Here is a 20,427-nt window from a genome sequence, read left to right on the forward strand (position 1 = left end):
TTTCAATAACCATTGGCTCAGTTGTGATCATGTGACATTCTGCATCACGCACTACTCGTATTGCAATACATCGCTCGTTTATCAAGTTAAAATTTATTAGAAATGTCATCTCGCGGAACACTTGTAGACCAAGTTACTCACAATCCAATGTTTTACTCTACCTTAATTCTACTGTGTATATCACTTATTTTAAGTAAAAGTAACCTTGAAGTGTTTGGACTGAAGATATAAATCACATTTCAAAAGCATTAGATTCATTTGGAGATGTCTAGTAAATAATTAGACTCTTCACCCTAATATCCAACATAGAATTAAAAATAAGTCCTGGCCTTCCACTATGTAAGTTAAATAAAATGACAATCATGGTCTTCCCATGTTAGTTCCTATCAACTCTGGATTTTCAACAGTTAGAACCTATGATAAGTAGGATTTTAAGTGAACAGCTCCTACTGGTGTTCAAGATACTGCCTAGGGATAAAGATAAGGTATTTCATCATTTTAGAAAATATCATCTTATTCTCACAAGGAGCAGCAGCTGGTATCCAATCAACTAATATAACTCATCATAAACTCTTGGATTTTATATTAGAATCAGGGCTCCTCACAAATTGAGGGGCAAATATTGATAAATGAGGATTGCTGAGTCCTAAAGACAGAATAACATATGTTTCTTGCTTCACAGAATAACATGTTTCTTGCTTTACACTTATCACTCATTCTTAAAAAGAGTAAAACAAGTCATCTGCTGCAGGCCAGTTATTCATAATTTAGGAGATTCAAGCTTGGTATTTGAACCCATTTAATATGAGTATTAGAGAGTTCATGATAAAGAAAGGATGGGGAATTCTTAGAGCTCTGCCTTGTAAATATACCCAATAATATTCTTTTACCTGGAAGTTTTTTTTTTTAATTATGCTTTATTAGGTATCTCTTGGTAAATAAAAGATTAGAATAAGACCAAAATATTGCCATTAAAAAAAAAAAACGCCTTCTATTAGACTTTGATACAGACAAGTAGGCAGTTACCAGTTCTACTGGCACTTGGGCAATCAGAATGAATCCAGAAGAAATAAAATGGATTCATTGTTGTAGGAATAAATGCATTTTGTTTCCAACAAAGTTGAATATGATCTCCCTCCTGAGACTTTCCTGTTATCTTGATGAACTTAACTCAATGAGTTCTCTAAGAGGTCAGGAGAACAGGAAAGGGAACAATAAGTCAAGGAAAATAATAGTAAAGGAAACCTTATGTTCTGGTTTTTGGGGAGAGATTAATTCTTCTATAATCCCATTAGCTGTGTGTGTGTGTGTGTGTGTGTGTGTGCGCATTTAACTGTAGATAGTTTTTGACATCTATGAAATTTCACTATTACTGAGCACTGAACTTATTTCAAACTGTTCTAAAAACTAAGACAAGAAAACATTTGTCACACAAATTTGGATGCCTATTTGAAGGCTTTCAAAAAGCAAATGGTTAGTGTGTAGTTATTTGGTATATAGCGAACATTAAAGTAAACTGGACAGCCAACCTTCTCTAAAAATGTTTACTCAGGGGCTTTCTGGAGGTGATTTTGAAATAAATTTATGAGGAATGCCATGCAGCTTCAAATCTAGCTCCTTCCGCAGAAAAGACTATCCTTTTATAATATGGAGAAAGTTGGATTTTTTGATATCTCAGCATGCCATCATTAATTGTGTTAGTTCTGGGCTATATTGAAGGCAAACAAAAACCAAATAATCAAGCAGTCACATTAGGACCATTTTGAATTCTAAAAATTTTCTGGAAGAATTTGAATTAAAATGAGGAACTGGGTTAGACTACCAAATTTCATTTAAAAATGATATATTTAGATCATTTATATTTTTGAAGGTAAGCTTACTCACTCCTTCCATCTCTAAGCTACAGAAAGACTACCTGAAATAAAAAAAAAAAAATAGAGTAGCATGATGGAAAAAGAACTTGACTGACAATCAAGAGCCAGTAAGTTGTAACTACGTAAACATTGATTATTTTACTTATTCTGAGTCTCAGTTTCTTCACCCATAAAAAAAAAAAAAAATTAAAGATGGGTTTAGATTGCTTTAAAATTGAATTCCACTGTTATTACCTAGAGACAGTATGTGAAGACTCATATAATAGAGGCTCAACCAATATTTGTTGAATGAAATAAATGAATGTAGTCAGGATCCATCTGGACACATTTGAGTACATTGATACATCCTTACCTCTTGCTGTCTATGAGAAGAAATAGGGCTGGAGATAAATTAATTGGTAGTAAAAGCTAACACCAATGATAAAAGTATGAAAATAAAAGATACTATGCCCAAACTCCACGGCAAGCTTGGTGTGATTTATGCAATTGCCAGTACCAGCAGTCAAATCCAAAGAGGTGCAGAGCCTGAAATTTAGGTGATAAAGGAACTCACAGAAACCCAGTGGGCTGAATGCGGATTCAGAAAAGTTGCTTGACAGGTCTTAGTTATCACTTTGGGATTAAAAAGAATATCCCCATAAGAAAGAACTGGTTTAAAATCTAAATCATATGCCAGATGCCCTGATCAAGCTCTGAGAAGGACTCAAAATCTAGAGGTGATCTGAAATGAAAAATGGAGAATTAAGACAGAAGTCTGGGAAAATTATACCAGTAGTCCAAAGAACTAGAGAAAGATGTAACTCTACAATGCCTGGGGCTCCCCAAATCCTGGGATAAGTTAACAGCATTAAATAATTTCAAGCCGCAGTGCATGATGGTACTGATTGTCAAAAGACTTTGAAAATGGCTGAGAGGCAACAGGCATATTAAGCTGAATAGCTACGATATACTGGGCATTTCTAATGTGGCTGTCACTGTACAAAGCTTTTAACATATATTCCATTTTAATTTTAAGTTTCACAGAAACTCTGTAAGTTGATTATCATCCCTATTTTCTCTGTGAAGGGTTTTGTTCACAGAGCAGTAAAACAACATCATTAGGACATAGCTAGTAATTGACAAAATCAGAACGTAAATTCTAAGGCTCTCATTCTTAACCACTATGTTATATTCTCCAATGCTTCAGAGAACTTGGTAATGCGAAGACAGGGAAAATGTGGTAGGAACTGATAAAGAGCAGAGGTAATATGTCTTTGCCATAGAGATGCACTTAGAAACAGCCACTTCTTTTTCTTCCGTATCACTTACTATTCTATTCTGCCCTGGTTTCTGTTCTAATTGAAGCTGAAAAGCAATAAGCATAGAAAGAAGGTAATATGTTTATAATACATATTAATAAAAACTAAATGGTATTGAGTTTCCTTCCCAGTCTTTGATTCTACATTGATGTGATTACTTGAAGGAGGACAGAATGATGAGGAGATTATGGGTTCTTGGAAGTTAGGAACCACTCATAGTTGGAGGCATTATTATTGGAGGCATTTGAACACTGTGCAATATTTTGAAGATAACTAGGTTCTCATTAAATTTTGGTAAAACTAAATTATATTAATACATACAGAACAGACTTGGAAGGCCATATATATGGGTTTAATTCAAGTATTATAAGTCAGTTATTGCGAGAAATTCCTCTTTAAAGATACAAGAAAATTTACATGGAAACTCACTACATTTATTCATACTATTTATGTAGTTCATATATTCACAATCAACTCCTTATTTACTGAATTCATTTTTTTTTGCTGCCTCACATAAATAGTAGATATGTGTAATATAGCAAAATTAATTATACTAAATACCAACTTGACTTGGGATTGCCTAGGGTTTGATACATTTATAAAAAGAAGTAACATGATTTCTGTCTATAATGATGTGCTACATATCCTACATCTAGCAAGTCTATTACAGAAAGTTTAAATGGTTTTCTTTAAAAGTATCATGAGAGGGGCACCTGGGTGACTCAATCAGTTAAGCATTCAACTTTGGCTTGCGTCATGATGTCATGATTTGTGAGTTTGAGCCCTGCATTGGGCACTCTGCTGCCAGTGTAGAGTCTGCTTCAGATCCTCTCTCTCTCTCTCTCTCTCTCTCTCTCTCTCTCTCTCTCTCTCCCCCTCACCCACTCTCTCTCTCTCTCTCTCTCTCTGTCAAAAATAAACATTAAAAAATAAAAAAAATAAAAATATGAGAAAAATACGATAATCTTTACTTAGAAAAACTATGTCTTTGTTAGTCCACATCCTAAGTAAACAACAATTAAAAAAACAATTTAATAATTTTAGGGAAAAGATAATACTATAATAAGTTTTATTGGTATCCTACTGTTGTTGTAACAAATTACCACAAATGTAGTAGTAGTTTCAAACACTTACGTCAGAAGTCCAGTGTGGGTCTTAAGGGCTACAATTAAAAGGGTGGCAGAGGGGCACTTGGGTGGCTCAGCCAGTTAAAGCATCTGACTCTTGGTTTCTACTCAGGTCACGATCTCACAGTTCGTGAGTTTGAGCACCACCTCGGACTCTGCACTGACAGCATGGAGCCTGCTTCAGATTCATATTCTCTCTCTCTCTCTCTCTCTCTTTCTCTCTCTCTGCCCCTCCCCACCTCATGCTCTCTCTGTCTCTCAAAATTAATAAATAAACTTAAAAAAAAAGAGGGTAGCAGAATTACGTTCATCCTGGAGGCTCTAGGGGAAAAATTATTTCCTTGTTCTCTCCAGCTTCACAGAGGCCACCTGCATTACTTGACTAGTGACCCCTTTCTGTATCTTCATGTACTTCACTCTGCTTCTGTTGTCATATATCCCTGCTTCTAACATTGCCTCCTTCTTATAAGGACATTTGTGATTACAGTCAATCTACTTGGGATAATCTAATATAATCTCCCTAACTCAAGATTGTTAATCTAATCACCTCTACAATGCCCCTTTTGTCATTTAAGGTAAATATTAACAGGTTCTAGGGATGAGGATATAGATTTTTGGGGTGGCATCATTATTGAGTCTGCCATATAAGAATTTAATTGTTAAAAAGTCTTTGGGCTTACAGAAGGGTTTTAAAAAATTACTAAGCAATTAAAAATGTTTACAGCATTCATAGGAACTGTGATATCCTACCATTTGAGAAGTTTCTCAAAAATAAAACAAAACTATTAAAATTTACATATATTTTCCCTTTATCACTTTATTATTATTATTATTATTATTATTATTATTATTATTATTATTTTAATTTAAGTGGGCTCCAGGCCAAGCATGAAGTCCAGTGTTGGACTTGACCTCATGACCCTAAGATCAAGACCCAAGCTGAGATCAAGAGTCAGAGACTTAACAGACTGAGCCACCCAGGAGCATCAACACTTTAGCATTTTAATGAGCTATTGTGTTGAAATTTTAATATTTGGATGAAATACTTTCAAACCAATTGATTCAATTTTTCTAGTTTCATAAAATTAATGATTAAAATACAAAAAAAAATAACTAGGTGCTTTTATAGTATTTTGATTTTACATGTATTTAGAAAAAAAATATCAGGACAACTAACTCCACAGGTAAAATACATCATGGTGTTTGCTACAAACCCTTTTTAGCAATAAACACTTTGGAAAATAGCCTTACCTTCACATGTTTTCACTAGTTTTCTTCCCATATGCAGTATATTTTAAAAACAAAATGTTATATTCCGTGTCTTTTTTAATCCTACATGTTTATGCAATTCAATTAGAGCACCTTATAAAAATTTCTTTGAATTAAGTTTAAGTGCACAAGCTCTATAATTTTACTATTTCAAATAAAGCAAATGAACATACTTAAGCTAAACTCTCAAAGTTTATTTATGTCTATATAACATTGTACTTCTTAAACCAAATCTTTTCCTAATTCTGGCATTGCAATTAATTCTTTAATACCCTCAATTTATCTTGGTCCCTTATAATCAGCATCTAAGCATACATTTACATATTATTAATCTACTATAACTATATACAAAGCTTACCTCGGTATTGATGCCATGTGACATTTGGCTTATTTGATGAAAGTTTACCTTTATGTTACTGTAGAATCATACAATATGTTTCACAATATATACTTTAAAGAGAATGCCAGTTTATTTAATTTCATTCAGCAAACATACTTTGATTCTTAATAAATCCTAGAATCTTCAAAGAAATTTCTGTTTCACTAGCAATTTATTAACAATATTAATTGCAGGCTTGTAGCTCTCCAAGTCACTGGCCTCCATCTTGACTGGACTGTGGTCACACCGACTTTCTATCAGGTATGAGAGCTGCCTGACCTCCTCCCCACCTGGCAGTCTTCATTGCTGCTGCTCTCCCTGCATTGGAAGTTCTTTCCCAGGCTCTTTGTCTGATTGTCCTATCCCCCTTCTTCAGGTCTTTCAGAGAAGTCTGTTACCACACCTTACATAATAAGCTGGTCCTTTCACTGCTCTCTATCATACAGTCATGTTTATTTTCTTCTTGCATTTTATTGCTATCTTTGATGATTGTATGTACTGGTTCATGTGTTATTTATTTGCCTTATCCCCCAAGCCTGCCAGCTTCACAGGGCCGAAATCTATTTTTCCCCAGCACCTAACATAAGCACGGACCCATATTGGGCACCAAAAACCTTCTGTTGGTAGAATTATTCTTGGTATAAGAACTTACTATCTTTTGAAAATTAAGAAATATAGTAACAATTTAGAGTGCTTTTACATGTATTAGCACTGATTATATCCAAACTCTAGAATAAGAGTTGCAAAATTTAAGTATCTTCAGAAATATCCAAACTCTAGAACAAGAGTTAGAAAATTTAAGTATCTTCAGAAGCCAGGAGACATTTTAAGTGATTATAGTGAACCACGTAAAATACAATAAATGCTGGATAATACAACAAATAGAGAAGAACAGACCTTATTTATGTTTTAAAAAAAATTTTAGCATTTATTATTTTTGAGAGACAGAGCATGGCAGAGAGAGAGAGGGAGGCACAGAATCAGAAGCAAAGTCCGGCTCTGAGCTGTCAGCACAGAGCCCAACATGGGGCTCGAACTCCTAGACCATGAGATCGTGACCTGAGCCAAAGTCCAACACTTAATCAACTGAGCCACCCACCTGCCCCTTATTTAAGAAGGAGCAGCCCCCAGCCAGCTTCAGTCTATCATTGCCCAAGGAAATGCAGGCCCAGTATTGCTCCAGACTTTATGTTAAATCTGTCTTTCCGGGGTTTGAGAGGCTTATGGAATCCCTCTGCAGGCTGAAGCTGGCCCAGAGCCACTACAGGACAGGTATGCACCCAATTCTACGGAGGGATCTGGTCCTCCTGATCACATTTAGGCTCTTTTCCAGCCCCACTGTCTTTGTATGAAAACACCACCTTGATACTAGATGTCATGCAGTCTTAATGTCCCAACCTAGATCACTACAGGAATTACAACAGATGAAACATTTTTGGAACTAATTCATCTGAACATAATAGAGCCCTTAAGAGACTCTCCACCAGTTCTTGTTCTTTGGCTCACGGGATCTTATTTTTCTGGACCTGGTTGTTACCTGATTCTGGAACTGCTACTTTGTATCCCCCACCACCCCCCCAAAGTTTTTTTTAACTTAAACCAGTCAAAACTGTTTTTTTAAAGATTTGCAAGCATGTCTTATTAACATATCAGTTAATTGCCTTCAGAAATAGTTTTACTGTCTTTTCTGTGATCCACACTGCAGTAAGTATTAGGTCTCACAGGGATCACAGCATACACAGAGGTCATGATTTCCACCTGCCAATTGACAGGTTCATCTCTTGTCACTGTTATGTTCTGTATTTTATGAAAACACCAAACACTTTTGGTTTTACATTCACCATACAGTTTCTTATCTTACATTGTCCCATCTGTTAAAAACGACTGTCGGGGCGCCTGGGCGGCTCAGTCAGTTGAACGTCCGACTTCGGCTCAGGTCATGATCTCACAGTCTGTGAGTTTGAGCCCCGCGTCAGGCTCTGTGCTGACAGCTCAGGGCCTGGAGCCCGCTTCGGATTCTGTGTCTCCTTCTCTCTCTGCCCCTAACCCGCTCATGCCCTGTCTCTCTGGGTCAAAAATAAATAAATGTTAAAAAAAAAATTAAAACAAAGAAACAAACGACTGTCCTTCTCACTGGAGTCTACTCATTCTTTAAGACTCAGATCAAGGGTCATCTCCTCTAGAAAACCTTCCGGGAAAATCCCCATCCCCATCCCATACTAGCCGCTATGGGAAGGGTGTGCCTTCTCTGTACACTGCTAATGTGAAATGCTCCTTTGCTTTGCTGAACTAATGACATTGTAACTTTGGGGACCTTGAGCCCCAGCGGACTAAATTCTTTGAGCGCAGAATCTTTTTTCAGAGCTTTCTATGCTAATATGCAGCAATGCCAGGTATATCACAGATGTTGAATGACGACAGATAAGTGGGAGGTCTTCAAAGCAAATGACATCATTTAGTTGAGAATAATTTCCATAAACATATGAGCAGATAGACAGAGGTATGAGAGAGTTTAGGATTAGGACCTCCAAGAAAGTACAGTCCATCTAAGTTTCTTGTTTTGTACCAACGAGGGCAATTTTTATAGGTATATAATACTTTAGGCATATAAGCAGAACTTAAATTAACTATCAGCACACAATTTATGGATTATCTGTTAGGTACAAGATATTGTGAAATAAAGAAAAACTATTTGAAAGAGAAAGAAATAAACTGGGGGGGGAGCAAAAGGAGAAAAACAAAGAAAGGAAGAATTTGGTTGCTTTTGTTACAAATATCATTCTAAAAAAGAGAATTTAGATAACTGCTCTTACAGATGGAATAATATTTACGGGACAATACTTGCTATGCTGCATGGAGGCATAGAGAAGAATAATGTGAAAAACAAATGGGTTGCTATTAGCATTCTTGAGGAATACAATCACCAATTTGGAAGAACTAAAATTCATATAATCTATATTTTTACCATAGATCTTCCCTCTGAACTAATAAGGTATTTTCTGTAGATAAGAGCTTCTTGAATTTATCATTAGAGCAATAAATAGAAGGAGCCATTTTGACTAAATTTTCTTTTTCTTCAATCATTTAATACATATTTCTTGAATGTCTCCTATAGGTCAGAAACTCAAAAAGGTGGTGAAACATTGTTATTCAAATTATATCTTGACATTTCTGTGATATCTTAAAAATTAAACATATGGGTTAATTTCAGCACATGAGTTTTAAAAATTTTTTTAAACTTTATTCATTTTTGAGCGCAGGAGAGAGAACATGCAAGTAAGAAAGGGGCAGAGAAAGAGAGAGAGAGGGAGAGAGAGAAAATCCTAATTAGGCTCCATGCTTTCAGCCTCAGAGCCCAATGTGGTGCAAGAACCCACAAATTTTGAGATATGACCTGAGCTGAAATCATGAGTCAGGTGCTTAACTGACTGAGCCACCTAGGTGCCCCTCCGCACATGATCTTTAAAATCCGTATTTTTTACACAATAAGAATCAAAGAATGCATATATTAAAAATGAACTGATTTGACCATTAGTTGCAAAAATATATTTAGTTATTTATAATTAAAGAATTGGTCTGTTTCAAATGCTGAAGAAAAGTACAGCACTTTTTCTTACAGTAAAAGGTATGAAATTATTTGTAAATACTGATTTTCCAACAAGATACATTTTGCTTGTCTTTCCACAGACGATCACAAATAACTCTTCAAATGGCTAATGTGTATGGTGAGAAAGCCTGCAAGTGCTATAACATGATTGGTTTAATCAAACACTCATTTCTAATAGCTCTCCAAATCGTGTGCTTCCTCCTCCCCCCATTTCCTAAGAAAATCCACCATGAGAGAAGATTGCTAGAATAACTAATAAGTGCTTTGTATTCCTAAAAGGAAGAGACAAAGAACTGAAGAGAAAAGCTGGCTTGTGAGAGAAGACAAGCACTTTGTGAGTGTAATGTGCGTGAAATTGTATGCCTTGGAAGAAAGACAAATTGTCAGCAGGATACAAAGTAAAGATTCTTTGTTCAGAAAAAATACTCTACGTAGGTGGTTAGTTGTTTTATTGTTTTCTCCCTAACACAAATCTTCCCTGTAAACCTGCTAAACAAGGGTAACTCTACTGGAAGATGCCACAATTTCCATCCCCAGTCAGGCCAAAAGGGATGGAAGTGAGGCAAGAAGGGGGATGGAGAGCAAAAGTGTGGCCCCGGTAAACTCAGAGGTTTAACCTCTGGAATATCTGGGTCATCTCCCGGGAGAAGAAAAAAAATCACTAAGGAAGAAAAACCTCAAAAGAAAATGCAAAAGCTGTAAAAGTCACACTGGAACTAAGGTGTGACAAGAACAGAGAAAAGTATTGATTTCATCTGTCCCAAATTTGGTGACAAACAGGGTATCTGTGAGCCGAAATAAGAAAATACAGACTGGAGGGAGAAATTGAGATTTAGAAAAAATTAAATATAACTTTAGTGATTCAGAAAAGTTGACAAGACACTCTAAGAAAGTGGCCTCACAAAATTGTTTATAATCACTATTTTTTTCTCATTTTCTTTCCCATCAGCATCTAAAAAAAAAAAAAAAGAAAGAAAGAAAGAAAGAAAAAAAAAGAAAAAAAGTCATACCATTTGATTCAGGTTAAGGTTCTTCTAGAACTGTCATTGTTTAACCATATACCTATTTACTGCCTCCTAAAACTCTGTGCAAAATTTATTGCAAGCTCACTTTAGATATTTTAACTCCACGTTTCTTGTGTGATACAAAGAATTTTGCTGAATTTTTATCTATATTACCTGTAATATGCTTATATATCATTAATATTTATATGCTTTCCCACATATTTTTTTGCTATATTTCTTTCTATATTTTCATTCTTTCTATGTTTTTCATGGGGAAATATCATCTTAAAAATCAATATTACCATGGGAACACACACACAGGACATATATAAAAAAAGAAAATACCAATACTAACATTTTTCCCATGGGTTAATATTAAGAAGAAAACATTCATAAATACCAAATGCATCACTTATATACAGTGAAGTTTTTTGTCTTAAATTAAAAATGAAAATGGATATTAATGAATTGTATAACAAATAGAACCTACCATAATTTGTTTGTTCAGTTGTTCAAGTAGAAAGTTTTAAAATACGAATAATGAATCCTACATCTGAAGTTTACCTTCTAATCATACATTAGGGATATTTCAATAAGCATATTAAGTACTAGGATTTCTCTTATCATACAAGTGGTTTAAATAACTTCTTCTTAAGGTTCTACTTAGATAAGAGCCTCATTCCAAATTGTGGGTGGCATTTTAACAGCACAAACTAGTTTTTGCCATTATGCTTTGTTAGGTGTTTGAGGAAATGGAAGTTTGCAGTGATTCAGCGGCTTGAAGAAAGGCATTAAAACCTCTTAAAAGTAAGTAGCAAAAGAACTAACAAAAAAACTCTAGGCTCTTGAAGCATTTGTTTTCATCGTGTGCCACTGCTGTACTGATAACAATTATAATGGTTAAATACTGAATGAGATTAAATAACTCATGAAACTATCAATGGGAAACTCTATGGGGAGAACCAAAGCTGAGTCCTTAAGAACAGGTACTTGAGACAGGCTCCACTCTTGGCTCAGTCCTTATCCAGCTATTCTTTGTTTTACATGAAACGTTAGCTTATCCTATTGTGCTTCAGTTTCTTCTTCAGAATAGCAATACTCATACCAAACAGGGAGGAGGATATTGTGAGAACTTAATAAAATAATGTATGTAAACATTTAACCCATGTGGTAAATGAGATGTAGTAAGTGCCAAAAAATGGTAGCTATTTTAAGTAAGTGATTTTTTTTTTTTACAACATTGAAAAAGTCTGTGTATTTTAGGCTACAGATAAGAAAAAAGAGCTTAGGGTTGGTCTAAATCACAACTTACTACAGATCAGGGAATAGGTCTACAAGGTGAGATCCAGAAAATTTGAATAGCTTCTCAGCTTAAGGACTAATGCTTTTCGTTAAGTAACCAGACCATATTCTGAACCCACGCTCCCTGATCTCTGGTCGTTTTTCTACTAAATAAACCTCCCTTTCAAATAAGTCACTATACTTTATTTCACGGTTTATATATTATTTTGCATTTTTTCCTATGAAATTATTTTAAATTTACTAAGTGAATTCCCATTTGTACATTGCACTTTTAACTGAAGATAATTTAAACAAACAATCATGCTACACCGTATAAATCAAACCAGTATATAAACTGGCGAGTGGCTGCACCTAAGTTTGTAATTCTTATTTAATGAAACAATCAGAAAAATATCTTAATATAATGCACATCCTTACTAGACAACCAGTAAATTTTTAGGATTATCAGAAACCTGTATAGATAGGATATTCAGGAATCAAATTGTTTATCTCTGAAGATTTATAAGAGAGAAGGGAAATGTGTAGTAAACCACACTCCTTCTATGCAAAAGCATATGAACAAATTCTTATTTATATTGAAATGATTTAAGTAATGATTTTCCAAGATAAGTTTGGCAGAGGATTTTGGAGGAACTATCCTCAATGAAATTCTGAAGAAATACAGAAAATTGAAGAGACAGCTGTGAAATTCTTTAATATTTAAAAATTGTGAAAAAATCTAGCTTGACAGTTTCTACTTCAGCTTTCACGTTTCAAAAATATGATTGAAAGTTTCCTCAAACTGTCTTTAAAAATGAGGTATTCCTTATGGTATATTTTTATAAAATGCCTTTGGAAACAGCTATTCTATATAATTCACAAAGATCTTAGTATATAATCCAAATATAATTGTCAAAGTTCCAAAAAGGACTACAAATGTTCTTTTTTAAAATTTCCCTAATGAACAATAACTGGTCAGGAAGAGCTTTATACTTTCATAGAAGGGTCCCTAGAGATAACAGTATATACAAAGCATAAATTCAGTTGAGATTTCAACAAAACCTATGCACTCATGCTGTTTTCATAACAAGGAAAATTAGCTTATAAAACATCACTAGATAAACTTTCTCTAATCAATCACACTAAAAATAAAGCAAAAATGAAATTCTCTCTTGATTGCTTTCATTATTATTTTAAAATTTCAATTCATTTCTTGCTGGCCAATTTGCTCTCTATTATTGGATTATGCACACTTACAGCTTAGGAGTAATGTGTTGCTTCTTAAATGAGCAGAAATGCGGCAAGCTGACAATTATCTCTTAGCACAACAAACTTGTTGATCCTCAGGTACTTTCCTTCTGAGATGTCAAAGGAAATTGGAACCTGGGATTTACTTGTGATCCCAGGTGTTTTGAACTTTGTGGATGAACTGATTATCTAATATGAGAATGTAGGATTTCCTAGGCGATCTTTACTAAAGAATCCCATGAACAATTCACTGCCAGATCAAACATATTTTTATGAAATGGTGATTCTTCCTTTGGGTGGAAAGTCAGAAAAAAGTGTTCCAGTTTTGATTGTTTGATCCTTCATTACTCCTGAAGAAAAAAAATGATGTTGTTGGCATACCATATCTGACTTAAAAGCTGCAAAGACAAACTTCTTGAGGCTGCAAAAGATAAATTCTGAAGAGTGCTTTAGCTCATGTAACTTTTGTAATATCTTTTCAGTTTATTCCTTCTGGATGAATATATTTCTAGTCCTCCAAATGTTGACAGCACTTATAGATTAGATAATACAACTTCTACAAAGTTCAAAATTTATCAATTTCTATACCACTAATGTAAGTATAATAATATATATTATATCATATAGACAGCCATATATTATATTATATATATAATACTTATATAATATAATATGCAAGATATTATTCATTTTCATTGCTTGTTTGCTTAGACCTAGAGGGAGGCAGTCTCCTTTTTTTTCTCTTAACACTTTTCTAAACGTTTTATATTCTTGCATTAAGAAAAGGTTTAGAATAAGTATGGATATACAGAAATGTATAGTCAAAATGAATACTTCAGGATCATTCAGGCAACATCTAATTCTTCCAATGGTGGGAGGATTTATGATCCTGAAAACTTAAGTCTTTAAAAAAATGTATGTAATACTTCTTACACTTTCATAGAGAATTTTTGGTCAATGCACGCAAAACAATGCTTAATGCCTTTTCACAAGAAAAGTACAGGAATATACATACTGTAAGGGACACATTCATACTGCACTTCAAGGTATTTATAGGTTCCTGGACACGGGTCTGGAAAAACATCAGGACCTGCCACCACTGCGCACTGTGTTCTGTTATTGCACCTGAAATCAAAAAAAAAAAAAAAAGAAGAAATAATAAACTTATGGGAAGTGAAATCATGATTAATACCAGTGCTGAATTTATTTTGCTTCTTGTTATAAAAATTTAAGTATGGTTTTGCTCAATTAAGAGTTTTAGACTTTGGAAGGAAATAGCTGTAGTATACTCAAGAAAAAAAAAACAAAGCTAGAAATAAAAATCAACTCATTCAGTTTACTCATACTAACCAATTTGATTTTTCAGTGAACACAGTGCAACTTTGAGTTAGAAGTTAAATACTGCTTAAGCAACACTAACTGGTTCTTAGGACGGCACCAACGTGAATACAAATAACTGTTTGGTAGGAATCACTCACTGCCGTTGTTAAAAAAAAATTGAAAAAATATAACCACAGAGTTTTATCAGAAATTTGTAAAATACATTCAATGATTATCATGACATCCATTTTAAAGGCAGTCAAAATATAATGTGGAAATGCTTTGGCCAAACCTAAATCAATAAAAATTTAATATTTGAGTATTAAAATCTCTTAAAATTTAATTTATATCAATTAATATATTACTAACACCATAAGTAAAGCCATTTCTATGAACTGATTCTCATGTTCCTTGTGTTTGGCCAAATAATTACACTAACCTCACAGACGGCTGTTCACAAATACCAATATCCTATAACTTAAAATAACTTTGAGTCCCCAAAGAGAATAATCAAAAACCACTACGAAAATAGAAATATACACTAGGCATTCTTTGTGGCAACTCGGCTAAACAAATCTGGGCTACCCAGATTTAATCATGGGTAAGTATACATATAATGAAATTGATTCTTTGATTTGGAGTGGCTTTGCTAAGGTAAATTTTACTCAGAAATTGTCTACGTTCAATAATTTATTGATAGGTACATTTTTCTATAGAAAAATAATGTTTTCCAACTATTATATTGTCACTAAGTGTACAGGATGAGGCATTCTACAGTTATCCTGTCTTATGTTCTTATTCATCTCAGAAATATACTACCTCATGGCTAGAATTTTCTGTTATATCTACTTGAAGATATGCTTTATTCTATGAAATGACCAATACTTCTGAATCATTGTTTGCATACTGGCGGAATAAGGGAGCACCGAAGGAAGAACTCATTTTGATTTACTGTGAAAATACCTTGGGTTTGCTTGAGGCTACCATTTGTTGGCCTTAATGAGGATTTTTCTTAGTACCTAAATTAAACTTGATTCATTAGTGAATGTTGTAAGGTGAAAAATATATTCTGTGCTTTCAGTTGAAGATTAATAAAAGCCAATATTCTATACTTTTTATGCAATTTAGCATGATAGTTAATCCTGAGGAACAACATGTCCCTAATGTTCTCTTGTGTAGATTTAATGTCTAAGGATGATTACCAGAGAACTTGTAATAACGGTAACGTAAATGTGGCTGGCCTCACACATAAGAGGCAAGGAGACACCTTGCCATTTTAGTGTACTCAGACTTTAAAAAATTGGAGTACTTCCCTTTTACAAAGAAAATCTTTTGGAAGGAGATGTCTCAAAGTCAAAATACATGTTTCTTTGCAGTTAAGGCATACAATTTTCATATCACAACTGGAAAAAAAAACTCATAAATCCATCTCAGATGTTTATAAAAGGAGCAGCTATATAAACTTAGTTATTTCTGTAATTTGTTAAAGAAAGTTATCATCGGGATTGCATTTAAAGTAGTAATAGTTAATAATGAAAGAAGTATACATCATAAAATTCAATGACATGTAAATATTTTGTAAATGTAGTATTTCTGATCTGCAGTTATTAAATCATCGGCTTTCTTGGTCTACTCTTGTTTTACACCCTATTATCAACCTTTCATTCTGATTTCTACACCTGATATAATAAAATTCATTTAGAAGTTGTGTCTATTCTTCTAATTCTCAGATACAGAAGGGCAACTACATATCTTTTATTATTTAATCAATGTTTTATATCAAAAGACAGATTACTACTCTATTCCCTACTACTTTATGCCCTATTTATGAGTAGGGCATAAAAGTTAAAATTTATAACTATGGAAGTGTTTGTTGCACAGAAAGTGGTCTTGAATTAGAGATTTCACATGGTTATGTTTGAAGAGTCTCAATTAAAAAATGTAATATGAACACTATTCTAATCCACCTATCCACTTATCTATCTAGACATGCACACCAAACAGTATTCATACTACTTATTATTTAAGTTATAAAAATATAATTTATTTATGCATATTTAAGAAAATTAAAATAAGTGACCATTTGCTGTAAAAATAAGCCAAGTAAGCCTTCTAATTAATGAGATAGTATATTGAGGAGGTATATAAATAAAAACATGCTATACCAATAATATATTTGCAGTCATTATCATCATTGTTCTGGATCAAACAACAAGGCTTTACAACATTAACTTTTCAAAATAATTACATACTTTATTAGTATTTATTAGTATATTATATTGCATTATATTAAATGTTCTTTATAAGTTAAGATTCTTAAAAATCAGGGAGACAGGTAGACAATCTCTAGAATATTATTTTTGTATAAGATACATTAAGAATATTATTTTTGTATAAGATACATTATAACATTGATTGCTTGAAGACCAACTACACTTCAAAAACAGAAATTTAATGGTTCTGTCTTCTGTTTTAAAATTTTTTTAATGTTTATTTATTTATGAGAGAGAGAAAGGCACACACACACACACACACACACACACACACACACACACACACAGAGTGCAGATGGGGGAGGGGCAGAGAGAGAGAGGGAGACACAGAATCTGAGGCAGGCTCCAGGCTCAGAGCTGGGGCTCAAACCCACAAACCATGAGATCGTGACCTGAGCTGAAGTCGGAGCCTTAACCAACTGAGCCATCCAGGTGCCCCCCGTCCTCTCTTTTTGTATGACATCAGTTACTATAAATTAAAATGAAATTAATTATACCTTTGATTAAAGATTATTTTAATTATACCTTTGATTAAAGATTATTGAAAAATGAACAGTTTACACCAGTGAGAGTACTTTTATAGTTATAAAAAATAAAGTAAATTCATTCTAAAATATTAAAGATGATAAATATGAAATAATCAAATGTTCTCATGTGCTTTAAACTCAGATTTTTTCATTGTTTATTTTTAATATAAATATAAATTAAAAAATGATTTTCAGTATTCCTGATATTAAAGATACTTCTATAACCCACAATAAAGGATGAGAAAAGACTGCCATAATATGGTTAAAGCATCCTAATCCACTAATATTCACAGAGAAAACATCATAATCTTAGAAAGTATTAAGGCTTATTTACAGTGATAAAAGTTTTAATATCTTTTCATCAGAAAGTCTATGCGGTTAAAAAAAATCCACTCCAACAATAGTTTCGAGGATAAATGGCTGGAGGGGGTCAAAAGTTATACACTTCCAGTCATAAAATAATTAAGTCATGGGATACAGGGTACAGTTCTGGGACTCTAGTTAATAATCCTATACTGTACATTTGAAAGTTGCTAAGAGAAGACAGTAAAGTATAAGCAGATGGCACTGACAGAATTCTCAGAATCCCTCGGAGTTTCACTTTTCACATACATAACATGGAGCCAGTTATTTAATTGCTGCACAAAGTTGTTATGCTTATAAAAATTCATTAGGAAAAAGTGCGAAGTACCATATATATGCACAAAGTATACTTTTGGTTGTCATAGTACAACTATTATCATGACTAACATTAGCCATTTGTTTCAGGATAGGTTAATAATACTTCATTCCAAAACACTGGGTCTTTAGAGACGAACTTAGAGTACAAGTGAGATAGCACACAAAAAAGCAGATAAACTATTTGGGTTTAGAGTAGAAACAGGAGAAAAGTATATTCCCATTTAAAAAAATCAAAACTGTAAGCCAGATCATTAGTTATACATAAATTACTTTACCTAGGACATACTAAGTCCAAAATGTAGAGTAACAACACCCTATATCTGTGTAACCTTTCAAACTTGGAAAGCATAGTCACACAAATCCTACTTGTCACTTCTTTTATCAGATGAATATTATTACCTCCAATTTCACAGAGGAGGGAATAGGTTTGAAAATGTTAAATGACTTTTCAGATTCTCAGAATTCAAATCATGGTCACTGGACTGCTGAACAGTGACCCGAAAACCATGGGACTGCTGTCTTCTGAGACTGTGAGTCATGCATTTCATGGTCACTTTGGGAAACTGACTTAATTCACTGATAGGTTCTCAGGAGTACTTGTGATGACCCGATGAGGTACAGACCAGGCGTAAAATATCTAAGTGGGCCAGGATTCCTTTGGTCGTGATGTGCATCAGGCATTCCAAGGAGATCCCGAATTTAAATTAACATTACACAACCAGTCCCCTGCAATCCAAATTGGTATGTAGCAACTGGAAAGATCAATCTCTGAGCATAGGAAGAACAAAGGATGAATGAATATTTATTCAGACGTTTCCAAAAGAAAAGAACAACATCATGTCCTTTTAATTCAACCCACATATAAACCTTCAAGGTGCCATCTACTGATCAGGTTTATTTAGTAAATGTTATTTAATATGTTGGACGCTATTATTAGCAGTAATCTTAAAGCAATATTGTTTAATTTAAAATAGTGTGTTATGATGACTGCCAGGGAAGACATACATAATTCCAGGGCTAGCAACAGGATACAAAATCATCACAGTTTACTAATTCATTCAGATCATTCACAGTTTACTAATTCATTCAGATATGGTTAAGAACAGTACAGGAACAAAATTAGTTAAGTGTGATATGAAGAAGTCATCTCTGGGGAAAAAAAATTCCTCTATTTGCTACAACCTAGGGCAGCATATAGTGAAAATGATATTGCTGAGTTTATGTGCAAATCACCTATTCAGATAAGGTCTTATTATATATAAAATAAATTAATTAGCCTATTTTCTGTTAAATACAATAAGTTTATCTTTGTTTTAACTTTAATACCCCAGATAAAAATTAGCAGCTATTGGGGTGCCTGGGTGGCTCAGTGGTTAAGCAACCAACTTCGGCTCAGGTCATGATTTCACGGGTTGGTGAGTTTGAGCCCCGCATCAGGCTCTGTGCTGACAGCTCAAAACCTGGAGGCTGCTTTGGATTCTGTGTCTTCCTCTCTCTCTCTCTGCCCCTTCCCCACTTTCTCTCTCTCTCTCTCTCTCTCTCTCTCTCTCTCTCTCTCTCTCAAAAATAAATAAACATTAAAAATTTTTTTAAATAAAAAAAAATAAGTGGCTTTGGCTCGTGTTTGCTTACAACATATTTATAGGTTAAGCATATAAACATGATCCTTAACTATATTTCTTAAAACTTCTAATATAACAGATACAAGGATGGTATTAGTTGCTTCTACAGCTCTAGTAATTGAAGTAAAATTTTGTATTTATGTACTGGGGGTCTAATCCACTGGTGTTCTCCATTAATAATCACTTCAACCACATATTCTTATTACACTCTAAAATCAGTGTGTACAGGGGTGCCTTGGTGGCTCAGTCGGTTGAGCGGCCAACTTCGGCCCAGGTCATGATCTCATGGTCTGTGAGTTCAAGCCCCACGTCGTCGGGCTCTGTGCTGACAGCTCAGAGCCTGGAGCCTGTTTCGGATTCTGTGTCTCCCTCTCTCTCTGCCCCTCCCCTGCTCATGCTGTCTCTCTCTGTCTCAAAAATAAATAAAAACACTAAAAAAAATTTTAAACCAGTGTGTGCAAACAAACCATTCCCAGGAATGTTAAGAAACTTTTCACATGATGCCTCACCCATGTAAGTGTTAAATGTGTAAAACTCCACTGAAAATCACTGCAATGATAAGCTATGATAGTGGAAAAATAAGTGCTTTGTGTCTTTTTGTTAGCAAAATTAGTCATTTGAATTTACATTATCACTTTTCAAATGGCATTTATATAAAAGCATGTATGTGAAGAAACACACATACACTTAGTAGACCCAAGTATTTCCCAGTATCTAAAATATGGCAGATCAGTGTTTGAATCATGTAAGACACTATTCTCTAAGAGGAAAATATTTTAGAGATAGGTTTATGCCAAAAACAAAACAAAACACCACCATCATAATACTTTAATGTTTAAAATCTGAAAACAGTTTAGGTAATCAAGTAACTCAATTTTTTAAATGCTCATGATAGAATGTAGCAATATAAAAATGCA

General features: G+C 34.0%; 1 protein-coding gene across 29 annotated transcripts in view; it reads right to left on the bottom strand.

The window, feature by feature from the left end:
• Nucleotides 1-20,427, bottom strand: part of ADGRL3 (adhesion G protein-coupled receptor L3) — an 823,449-nt gene that overhangs the window by 322,184 nt on the left and 480,838 nt on the right. For all 29 annotated transcript variants that reach the window (XM_045056306.1, XM_045056308.1, XM_045056303.1 and 26 more), the window contains one exon: nt 14,103-14,212. In XM_045056306.1, coding sequence (XP_044912241.1) covers nt 14,103-14,212 — 110 coding nt within the window. The remainder of the gene's footprint in view (nt 1-14,102; nt 14,213-20,427) is intronic.

The sequence above is a fragment of the Felis catus genome, chromosome B1 (genome assembly GCF_018350175.1).
Source record: "Felis catus isolate Fca126 chromosome B1, F.catus_Fca126_mat1.0, whole genome shotgun sequence".
Taxonomy (NCBI): domain Eukaryota; kingdom Metazoa; phylum Chordata; class Mammalia; order Carnivora; family Felidae; genus Felis; species Felis catus.